This window comes from Geotrypetes seraphini, chromosome 9, assembly GCF_902459505.1.
Source record: "Geotrypetes seraphini chromosome 9, aGeoSer1.1, whole genome shotgun sequence".
Lineage (NCBI taxonomy): Eukaryota > Metazoa > Chordata > Amphibia > Gymnophiona > Dermophiidae > Geotrypetes > Geotrypetes seraphini.
This window is the reverse complement of record NC_047092.1, coordinates 15,821,561-15,833,428: the sequence shown is the minus strand read 5'-3', so window position 1 is coordinate 15,833,428 and position 11,868 is coordinate 15,821,561. Positions and strand designations below refer to the sequence as shown.

Here is an 11,868-nt window from a genome sequence, read left to right as displayed (position 1 = left end):
AAGAAGACAGTTCCTGCTCGAAAGAGCTTACAATCTAAACAGCCAAGACAGAGAAACAGGATGTCATTGATACAGTTAAGGGGAAGGGTTAATCAGCTGGCTGGGTTGGAGGGCAGAGGAGTAGGGTTAAGGTGGGCTTTCAGTCTGCTTTTAAACAAGGGAATGTTCCCCCTCTCCCACTCTTGCCGCCAGTAATTTCCCAATAGTCAAGGCACACTCATGATAGATTAGAATCAGTCGCAGGCAAAGAGTCAACTCACGACCGGCTCATTGTGAATGGATATGACTGCTGAAAGAGGGGAAGAGAGAAAATAGGAAAATGGAACACAGTAAAGGGGTTTTGCTGTTAATGGCTGTTTTGGCAGGAAGAACTATTTATTTTACAATCAACATACATAATAAAAATACAGAAAGTCACCAACAAACAAATATCGATATATATAAAACTTTTCATCCTGCCTAGTTCCTGCTCCTTTAACTGATAAGATTTTAAGATGCCTAGCTGAATTGTCTGTTTTATTTACAGCTGTTTAATAAAAACAATAAAAAAACAAAATATACAGACTGTAGGTTTACTTTCACACACAACAGTGTGAATATAGTGCTACATAGATGCACAGACTCACAAAGATTCTATATTGATTCATGTATTTATATAAACCCAAATCCACACGCAAGATCTCACAAATCCTGTGTACACACCTTGACATTCACAAGCAAAGATACACAATGTCACATAGATACACTGTAAATACACCTTTAGTGTCACACACACGTGCCGTAAACAGGTTTAATTTTTACCAAGTGAATCCTTTCAAAAACTGAAATCTAAGTTGCCCATTAATGTGGAACATCTGGCCGCACACTCTTGTGTACTAAACATTGATCACACTGAATAAACGGAAGCTGCCGATCCCTTCCATATATCTCCTCATTTAAATTCTCTCCCTTCCCCTAAACCCACACACTAGCCAAAGGCATGGTTGCATTCTCTGTCCTTAAGCCCCTCCAGTCCATGGGTCCAACACCTGTACAGCATAGTTATTGTGAAACCAGCACATTTGTCATTCGCACTGGCATTCTGCGATCCACACAGTACCAAAGGAGATGGAACACCTCTGCCCAGGGCCAGCAGATCTTTAGGAAGAGCACACGGCCTCCTGCCACTGCCGGAAAATCTGGAACACCTTGCGGGATTTCTCGGGAACACTCTGCAACATTCGGGAGAGAAGACATTTCAGTTTTACATACTGTCAGTGTTACAGAAAGTCACTTCCAACCCCCATCCAACATCCTTCAGCTATGCTCTTCAGCAAGGAATGTGGAAAGATGGTGGGCCTGTATCTCCTCTCATCCCTTGATTGTCCAGGGTAGTCTTCCACTAAAAGTCATGCCCCTCATATCTCCTCAGAACCTAAATGAATTAATAGGCAGTGCTGTAGTGAGTCGACTGTGGAAAAAAGGCATTTCGTCCACTCCAAGCCTTATAATGCCCTGTCCACTCTGCAGGGAGACAGGCAGAACCCACAGAGCTAGCCCCTATCAAATGGAGGACTTAGCATTTAAATCACTACAACGTCATCTCAGCCTTCCAGCATCTGACCTCAAACTTGATCTACAAAGTCAGTCCCCTAATTAATATTTAAACAACTTTTATTGTACAACGCTTTGAATTTTATGTTAAACGTTTCATTGAATTTTAATAAATTATGAACACCCTTTTCTCACAGATGGGATCCCCTTTCTTTACGTGTTAACCTTTATTGTCTTATTGTCCTATAATTCGATGCAGTTCCACCTCGTTCCTGTTTGTTTCAGTTTCTCCGTTCCATTAATTCTTATGTAATACTCTTTTGGTATTTTTTTTGCTCTCGCTTTTTAATTATATGTACTCCGCTTAGAAGTACGATACGTGGACTAACAGATTTTAAATAAACTTGAAAACTCTTCTCCTTGGGGGACATTAGTGATATGCTGGAAGGGCTACCTAAGAGAGACCTTTGTAAAATTATTATTTTATGGAAAGAAAAAAGGTCTCTCCCAAAAGGATCAGAGCTAACAGCACATAACTAATGAACACAGATACAGCAGAGAACAACCGCCAGAATACTCTCTAAAGACTTCATTCTCCCAGATCGGGGGAGGGGATGCCTACCCCCCCATCTTTCATATAGGTAGAGACAAATCCACCCCATCCTGTGTTTATTAACGTGTTACACAAACTCCCAGTGTGCCATAGCTGTGACAGCAGCTGAGATGGTGATAGTCACATCTGACTGCTCAGAGATAAATTGGAACAGAGTAATACAGCTTGAGGGGAGGGAGCTAAATTCTAAAAAGAAATAACATATACCAGTGGTCCCCAACCCTATCCTGGAAGACCACCAGTCCAATCAGGTTTGCAGGCTAGCCCTAATGAATATGCATGGAGTAGATTTGCATGCCTGTCACTTCTATTATATGCAAATCTCTCTCATGCATATTCATTAGGGCTAGCCTGAAAACCTGATTGGCCTGGTGGTCCTCCAGGATAGGGTTGGGGGCCACTGACATATAAAGATAGATATAGCTTTCTAGAAAGTTACCTCACAACTGCCCTAGGAGATGCAAGACCTGGGGCAAATGTGTCAAATAGAGTCTACTTCAAATGTGCCTGCCTCACTTTCAAGATCTTACACGGTATCCTCCCTCCCTTCATTCCTCTTTCTTGGAACTCCTCTAACCCCCAATTCTGCCAGATCCACCCAAAAACTGAAACTTTCCTTTCCCTCTCTAAAAGGCGTTTCACTTGTAGGAAAACTAGGTTCTTCCCTCCCTTTCAGAGTCACTCAGCTCTGGAACAACCTTACCTCCCCTCTTAAGAATCTGAGCTCCCTACAACTCTTCTGTAAACATCTGAAAACCTGGTTATTCTCAAAAATGTAACTCCTCCTCCCTCTCTGGTTATTCTAGTCCTCTAAATTTTCTCTTCATTTTGCCTCTTCCCTCCACTGGAGTTCCTTTCTACCCTAACTCTTGTTAACCGTGTCGAGCTTTACGAATGTAGAGATGATAAGGTATACAAACCTAAGGTTTAGATTAGATTAGATTAGTGGCCAGTCAAAGTAGAGGCTGGTGGCAAAATATAAGCTCCTGACTGAAAGAGGCTGCCACACACATTCTCTGTTAGTGCTTTCTGTGTCTGAATGGAGACCAGACCAACCTACTCTCACTTTGGCCCTCGTTTAAAAAGCCCTAATTGCAGTGGAAAACCTAGTACCTATGTATATTTGACACCCAGGGCCGATCATTTTTAACACCATTGGGTCTTTGGCTATTCCCTAGAGAATGACATGGGGACAGAGTTTGTCCCCACCCCTGTAAACTCAAATTCCATTCCCACCCCATCCCTGCAACAGTACAAAAAGCACAGTTACTTACCGTAACAGGTGTTATCCAGGGACAGCAGGCAGATATTCTTAACACATGGGTGACGTCACCGACGGAGCCCTCGGTACGGACCTTTTTAACTAGAAGTTTCTAGTTGGCCGCACCGCGCGTGCGCGAGTGCCTTCCCGCCCGACGGAGGAGTGCGTGGTCCCCAGTTAGTATAAGCCAGCTAAGAAGCCAACCCGGGGAGGTGGGTGGGACGTAAGAATATCTGCCTGCTGTCCCTGGATAACACCTGTTACGGTAAGTAACTGTGCTTTATCCCAGGACAAGCAGGCAGCATATTCTTAACACATGGGTGACCTCCAAGCTAACAAAGAGGGAGGTGGGATGGTTGGCCATTAGGAAAATAAATTTTGTAACACAGATTGGCCGAAGTGTCCATCCCGTCTGGAGAACGCATCCAGACAGTAGTGAGTAGTGAACGTGTGAACTGAGGACCAAGTGGCCGCCTTGCAGATTTCCTCGATGGGCGTGGAACGGAGGAAAGCTACAGAAGCAGCCATAGCTCGGACTCTGTGGGCCGTGACAGTTCCTTCCAGTGAGAGACCGGCCCGAGCATAGCAGAATGCAATACAGGCAGCAAGCCAATTTGAAAGTGTCCGTTTGGAGACAGGACGACCCAAACGGTTGGGATCGAAAGATAAAAATAGCTGAGGTGATGTTCGGTGAGCTCTGGTACGATCAAGGTAGTAAGCAAGGGCACGCTTACAATCCAGCGTGTGCAACGCCTGTTCCCCAGGATGCGAGTGAGGCTTAGGGAAGAAGACGGGCAACACAATGGACTGGTTGAGGTGAAAAGCCGAGACCACCTTGGGGAGGAATTTAGGGTGGGTACGCAGAACAACCTTGTCATGGTGAAAAACAGTGAACGGTGGGTCGGCAACCAGTGCATGCAGTTCGCTAACCCTCCTGGCAGAGGTGATGGCAATCAGGAAAAGCACCTTCCAGGTAAGGAGTCTAAGTGAAGTTGTGGCAAGAGGCTCGAATGGAGGTTTCATGAGAGCTGAGAGTACCACATTCAGGTCCCAGACGACAGGAGGAGGCTTGAGAGGTGGTTTGATATTGAAGAGGCCTCTCATAAATCTGGAAACCAGAGGATGAGCCGTGAGGGGTTTTCCGAGAATAGGCTCATGAAACGCAGTGATGGCACTGAGGTGGACTCTGATGGAGGTAGTTTTGAGGCCAGCATTGGACAGCGAGAGCAAATATTCCAATACAGTTTCCACCGCTAAGGAGGTGGGTTCCTGATGATGCCGGAGACACCACGAGGAGAATCTGGTCCATTTCTGATGGTAACATTGAAGGGTGGCCGGCTTCCTGGAGGCATCCAAGATGAGGCGGACCGGCTGAGATAGGTTCTCTGGAGAGGTCAGCCCGAGAGAAACCAAGCTGTCAGGTGGAGCGAAGACAGATTGGGATGCAGTAGAGACTGATGTTGCTGCGTAAGTAGAGTAGGAAACACAGGAAGGAGAATGGGTTCCCTGGAGCTGAGTTGGAGCAGGAGTGAGAACCAGTGTTGGCGAGGCCACCGAGGTGCGATAAGAATCATGGTGGCGTTGTCCTTGCGGAGTTTGGACAAGGTCCGCAACATCAGAGGAAGTGGAGGGAAGGCATACAGGAACCGATCCCTCCAGTCGAGCAGGAATGCATCCGGAGCCAGACGGTGAGGAGAGAAGAGTCTGGAACAGAATTGGGGCAGCTGATGGTTGTGAGGTGCTGCAAAGAGGTCCACCTGCGGAGTGCCCCATCGAGCAAAGATGGAGAGCAGAGTCGGAGGGTCCAACGTCCACTCGTGAGGTTGAAGGATGCGGCTGAGATTGTCGGCCAGAGAGTTCTGTTCGCCCTGGATATAGACCGCCCTGAGAAAGAGATTGCGGTCCGTGGCCCAGGTCCAGATGCGCAGAGCCTCCAAACAAAGGGGGCGAGATCCGGTGCCGCCTTGCTTGTTTATGTAGTACATGGCGACTTGATTGTCTGTGCACAGGAGGAGGACTTGAGGGCAGAGAAGATGTTGGAAAGCCTTGAGGGCGTAGAACATGGCTCTGAGTTCCAGGAAATTTATGTGATGACGACGCTCCTGTGGGGTCCAAAGTCCCTGGGTGCGGAGATCTCCTAGGTGAGCTCCCCACGCATAGGGGGACGCATCCGTGGTGATGATCATAGAGTGAGGGGGTAGATGAAAAAGTAGACCCCTGGAAAGATTTGAGGAGTTCAACCACCATTGGAGAGATTGCTGAAGAGATGATGTCACAGAGATGGGATGAGAAAGAAGATCTGTCGTCTGTGACCATTGGTTGGCGAGAGTCCACTGAGGTGTACGAAGGTGGAGACGTGCCAGAGGAAGGACGTGCACCGTCGAGGCCATGTGACCCAGGAGGACCATCATCTGTCGGGCAGGAATGGAGGGATGCATGAGTACCTGACGGCAGAGATGGAGCAGGGTCCGGTGGCGATCGGAGGGAAGAAAGGCCCTCATCAGCGTGGTGTCCAGAACTGCTCCAATGAATTGAAGTCGCTGGGTGGGAAGCAGATGCGACTTGGGGTAGTTGATCTCGAACCCCAGGAGGTGGAGGAGAGAGATGGTGTGATGAGTAGCCTGTAGCACAAGTTGAGACGTAGGTGCTTTCACCAACCAATCGTCCAAGTAGGGGAACACCTGGAGGTTGTGAGACCTGAGGAAGGCCGCCACCACTATAAGGCACTTGGTGAAGACTCTGGGGGAGGAAGCGAGGCCAAACGGTAGCACTTTGTACTGATAGTGGTGGTGTAGCACCTGGAACCGCAGGTAGCGGCGAGAATTCTGATTGATGGAGATGTGAGTGTAGGCCTCTTTGAGGTCCAGGGAACATAGCCAGTCGTGTTGAGAAAGAAGAGGGTAAAGCGTGGCAAGGGAGAGCATTCTGAACTTTTCCTTGACCAGACACTTGTTGAGGTCCCTGAGATCGAGAATGGGACGGAGGTCTCCCGTCTTTTTGGGAACCAGGAAGTAGCGGGAGTAGAATCCCTGACCCCTTTGATCTGGAGGTACTTCTTCGATGGCATTGAGAAGGAGGAGGGATTGAACCTCCCTCAGTAGGAGGGGGGTTTGAGATGAGTGTGAAGCAGACTCTACGGGAAGTTGTCCGGTGGACGAGTCTGGAAGTTGAGAGAGTAGCCGTGGCGGATGATGTTGAGGACCCACTGGTCCGACGTGATGAGTTCCCAACGGCTGGAGAAAATGGTGAGACGACCCCCGATAGGCTGTGGAAGAGGCAGCGAGGGTGGATGACTGGCTATGCCCTGGAGAGAAGAGTCAAAAGGGCTGAGACTGCTTAGCAGGCTGAGGTGGCTTAGAGGATTGAGTGGCCTGAGATCGAGCCTGGGCGTGGTGCTGCTGTTGGCGAGGTCGCCGAGATTGTTGGGGAGGCGGATTGAGTGGCCTGGCTGAGAACCTCCGCTGGTAAGATGATTGAGGCCGATAGGGTCGGGCAGGCGGAGCCTTCTTCTTCGGCTTGATCAGGGTGTCCCACCTGGTTTCATGGGCCGAGAGTTTCTGGGTGGTGGAATCCAGTGACTCTCCAAAGAGTTCATCCCCGAGACAGGGGGGCGTTGGCCAAACGATCCTGGTGGTTGATGTCCAGGTCGGAAACTCTGAGCCAGGCTAGGCGACGCATGGCTACGGCCATGGCAGAGGCCCGAGAGGTGAGCTCGAAGGAGTCGTAAATAGAGCGGACCATATATTTGCGCATTTGGAGAAGGCCAGAGATGTGTTGTTGGAACAGCGGGACCTTGCGCTCAGGAAGATACTTCTGGAGGGCAGACAGTTGTTGGACCAAGTGTTTTAGGTAGAAAGAAAAATGGAAGGAATAGTTGTTTGCCCTGTTGGCAAGCATGGCATTCTGGTAAAGCCTCTTGCCAAACTTGTCCATGGTCTTACCTTCTCTGCCAGGAGGGGTAGAGGCATAGACACTGGAGCCCTGAGTCTTCTTTAAAGTGGATTCCACCAGAAGGGACTCATGGGGCAATTGAGATTTGTCGAACCCCGGAATAGGGATGACTCGATAAAGGTTGTCCAGCTTACGTGGAGCCCCCGGTACCGTAAGGGGGTTCTCTAAGTTTTTGTAAAAGGTCTCCCGTAGGATGTCATGAACGGGGAGCTTGAGAAACTCTTTAGGAGGCTGTTCGAAATCTAAAGCCTCCAGGAAGGCTTGAGACTTCTTTGAGTCAGATTCTAAGGGAAGGGACAGGGCTGCAGACATTTCCCTCAGAAACTTAGAAAATGAGGACTGTTCTGGTTTAGATGTGGCATCGGGTGCCGATGGTTCCTCATCAGATGAGGAGGGATCCTCCTCGGTACCGAGAGGAGTCTCCTCCCATAAATCAGGGTCCCTGATCTCTGGTGCATGTCGAGACACCGGGGTGGAGGGCGCGGTGTGGCGAGTCTTGGACAAAGATTTACCAGAGCGGACGGAAACGGCACCAGGGGAGGACGATCGGCGTCGATCTCGGTCCCGAGAAGCATGCCGTGCCGCCTGGTGCCGAGAAGGATCCAATGTGGCCTGGGAATGAACCACCGGATCGCCATGAAGTTGCTGGGCCGAAAGGATCGGCATAGAGGTGTCCACCGGTACCGTAGGAGTGGACACCGGGGGCTCGGTGCGGGGCTCGGGCCGGTCTGGTACCGGAAGGAGCGGTGCCAAGATAGAGGGTAACAGTTGTTCAAGTTGTTTCTTCAACTGCTCCTTGAGCTGAGCTTGTAGGATGGCCGAGATACGGTCATCCAGGGGTGGCATCGGAACCGCTTTCTTTTTCTTCGGTTCCTTTGATGCCGCTCCACGCCCCGGCGATGAGGAGGCCGATGACGAGGCACTCACCGAGATCGGGGCGGAGCGTTTGCGGGACCGGTGCGATGCCGGTAGGGACGGTGTCGCCACCGTAGCTGGAGGGCGCTCGAGGGAAGAGGAAGGCTTCTTAGCCGGCTTACCTGGCGCCTGCGACGCCGATGCGGGGTCGGTCGGCGTCGAGGATGACGGTGCCGATTTTGGAGGTACCGCCGTTGAAGAAGAGGAGTCCATCGCCGACTCGGTGCCGAAGAGAAGGGTTTGTTGGATTCTTCGGTTTTTAAGAGTTCGTTTTTGCAGAGTGGCACAGCGGGTGCAGGAGTCCGCCCGATGCTCCGGACCCAGGACACTGCAAACACCAATTGTGTGGGTCAGTTATGGAGATCGGGCGTGCACACCGCTGGCACTTCTTAAAACCGACCTGCGGGGGCATGAAGGGGAAGATAGCCTCCGCAAAATCGAAGTCCGAGGCCTGTATAATGGCAACAGGCCCCGCCGGGGCAAAAACGAAAGAAAGGGAAAAATCAAAGTATTTTTTTTTTTTTTTTTTGCAAATTAAAGAAAATTAAACCCGAAGGTAAGGAAAGAAAAATTCAGGAAAAAAGCGCGAGCGGGAAGGCAGAAAAGTGATTCAACGGTCGTTGAAAAAATACACGCGTCTTCTTCGCTCCGCGGAAACGAAGAAACTGGGGACCACGCACTCCTCCGTCGGGCGGGAAGGCACTCGCGCACGCGCGGTGCGGCCAACTAGAAACTTCTAGTTAAAAAGGTCCGTACCGAGGGCTCCGTCGGTGACGTCACCCATGTGTTAAGAATATGCTGCCTGCTTGTCCTGGGATAATCTCATTCATACAAAAAGTGAGAGATTGTCTTAATGAAAAAGATGGAACTTGTGAAGTGGAGTCTGAGTTGGGGGGGATGGGGACAAACTCTGACCCCGTGTCATTCTCTAGTGTGTGGGGGGGGGTTATAATCCACAAGCCACACAACAAGGGTGCACCTAGGAAAAGGCAGCATCATAAACACTGCAATGAGCACTTGAACATCAATACACCCAGATCGCACACAGGTAGGGCTTGTCTCAGTTAGGGCGATGGTCTTTGACCTGAGGGCTGCTGCGTGAACGCACTGCTGGGCACGATGGACCACTGGTCTGACCCAGCAGCAGTAATTCTTATGTTCACCCATTGTAAACCTAAACAAGCAAATATCCTGTAACATCAACTGGATATTTTGGTGTGCGGCTGTCTCAAGAACACCTCTGGCATGCATATTTTCATTATACGTAATCTTTAACAGCAAGTCCTCATGTCTGTTTTACAGACAAGTGCAGCGGACTTGCAAAGCCTCAAGATCCGTCTCGTGATCTATGACCCGCTCCTCAGATTCGTTAAGTTGGGCACCTGTGACTTCCATTAACCTCCAAATTTGCTCCACATCAGTACGCAGATTTTGCTGAATTGTTAACACTGCAGATTTAAGATCCTCCATCTAAGTGTGCAATTCACGAGGCAAGTTGAGAGCCATCGTCAAGCAGAAAAGGCCTTGTTCCCACCTCATTATCAACATCCCGGTCTTGTGTCAATGGAACTAATGAATGCTCTGCCATATCCACTGGCTGGTAAGCAAAAGATTTTAAATCCATCCTGCCTTTCTTGAGTCATCATATTGGCTATACTTTCTGCTCCACTGACACCAAAAAGTAGCCCAATTCAACTTCCGTTTGCTCGCTAATTTCAGCAAATTATTGTAGGGTTAATTAGACCGAATGGTATGAAGAATAATCTATTGCTATAACACACTGGCGTAATGTTTGAACTCCATAAATGTTATTATTTTGATGTTTCGATTGTTCAACTGCAATGGTTAACATATTTGGTAGCAAACTACAGGTAAGATCATCTTGAAATAGGGACATTGGATCATCTGTTGTTCTATTGTCCTTTAATACTTAATTTTTGGAAATCGATAGACAGATTAATACCATATTGGAGTTATCGATTCCACTGACATATGATGTAGTCATATGTGGGACGTTATTAAATCTTAAACCCCCCTTTGGACCGATATAAAAGCAGACTGCTCCTTATTATGACTGGGATAGCCATGCAGATGGTCACTCGCAATTGGAAAAATTATGATCGCCTTAATTTTCCTTTCTGGTGGACAAATTTATGCTTATGCTATAGATACGAGAATATAAATGCTGATATGTTTAAATTTAAATTGGTTTGGGGCCCATTGACATCTTTTATCACTTCATCATAATTGTCTCTTATCTTTACTTTTTGTAAACTTCCACACACATCCAGGGTAGGGTGGGGAGGGTTATTTCTTTGTTGTACTCCTTGTTTATATATATATATATATACAGTGGTGCCTCGCATAACGAACGCCTCGCACAACGAACGCTGCACACAACGAACTTCATGTCTTGATTCACACAACGAACTTCACACAACGAACTTCGTTTCACACAACGAACTTCGTTTCACACAACGAACTTCGTTTCACACAACGAAGTCGCCCGAGCTGCCGATGTATTGCATCCTTCCGCGCAGGCACTGCAGGCAGTCGTTAGTCACTGCGCTTAACTGCCCTCTCTCACTGTATACAGTCGTCCTTTTAAGATAAACTCAATATTTTTTATATATCATGGCTTCTAAAAAAAGCAGGAAGGTGATTTCTGTTGAATATGAAACGGGAAATAATTAGAAGGAGTGAATGTGGGGTAAATCAGCTGTGACCTCGTCAAAGAGTTTGGCCTCAGCAAGACCACCATTTTCACAAATTTATCTTTTTTTATGTCATCTTAGCATATTTTATGCTGCAGAACGAATTATTTTTTTTAACATATATTGTTTATGGGAAAACGCGTTTCACATAACGAACTTTTCGCATAACAAACTTGCTCCTGGAACGAATTAAGTTCGTTGTGTGAGTCACCACTGTATATATATATATATATATATATATATATATATATATATATAAATAAAAGTAATAGTAGGAGGGGTTTATTCTTTATGTAATTTTATTGATTGATAATAAGTGCTTAATGTATGTATAGTGTTCTGCACATTTTACTGATTTGAAAATTAATAAAGTTTTAAAACAACAGAAAGGCTTTAATTTGGCAAATTTTGTTCTAAAATAATGGTGAAACTTGATATCACTGACCCACATGTTTTAATCCTACTTCTAAGACCTGTCTAAAATGGGGCTGTTTATGTTTTTTAATTCCAAAACGTGCTAATATTCAACTGGGAAGACACAACAGACTAATTCACAAACTCGCAACCCAGTAAAAGTCTTATATTATTTCATAAGTTTATCACATTAATCCTACTTTCATTAAATAAATAACAGTGCTTTTCTGTAGAATCCTCAGTTGTATAAAGTTCATATAAGAAGAAAACGAGCCATTTTCTTCACCGATCTTTTTTTTAATATATATATATTTTTTTTCTTTTAAATTATTAGTGTAAACATACCACCAATAAATATTTATAAGAACTTATATAAGAAAGACTTATCTTAGAAAAAGTCACGGGAGCGCCTCCACGCCATGTTTCATTTTTTCTTCAGGGTCGAGGCTCCCAATTTAAAAATTAGC

At 47.0% G+C, this 11,868-nt stretch overlaps 1 protein-coding gene across 1 annotated transcript in view; it reads right to left on the bottom strand.

The window, feature by feature from the left end:
• Positions 1-350: 350 nt before the first annotated feature.
• Positions 351-11,868, bottom strand: part of ZC3HC1 (zinc finger C3HC-type containing 1) — a 47,667-nt gene continuing 36,149 nt past the window's right edge. The window contains exon 10 of the mRNA XM_033959588.1: positions 351-1,211. Coding sequence (XP_033815479.1) covers positions 1,140-1,211 — 72 coding nt within the window. The 3' untranslated portion in view covers positions 351-1,139. The remainder of the gene's footprint in view (positions 1,212-11,868) is intronic.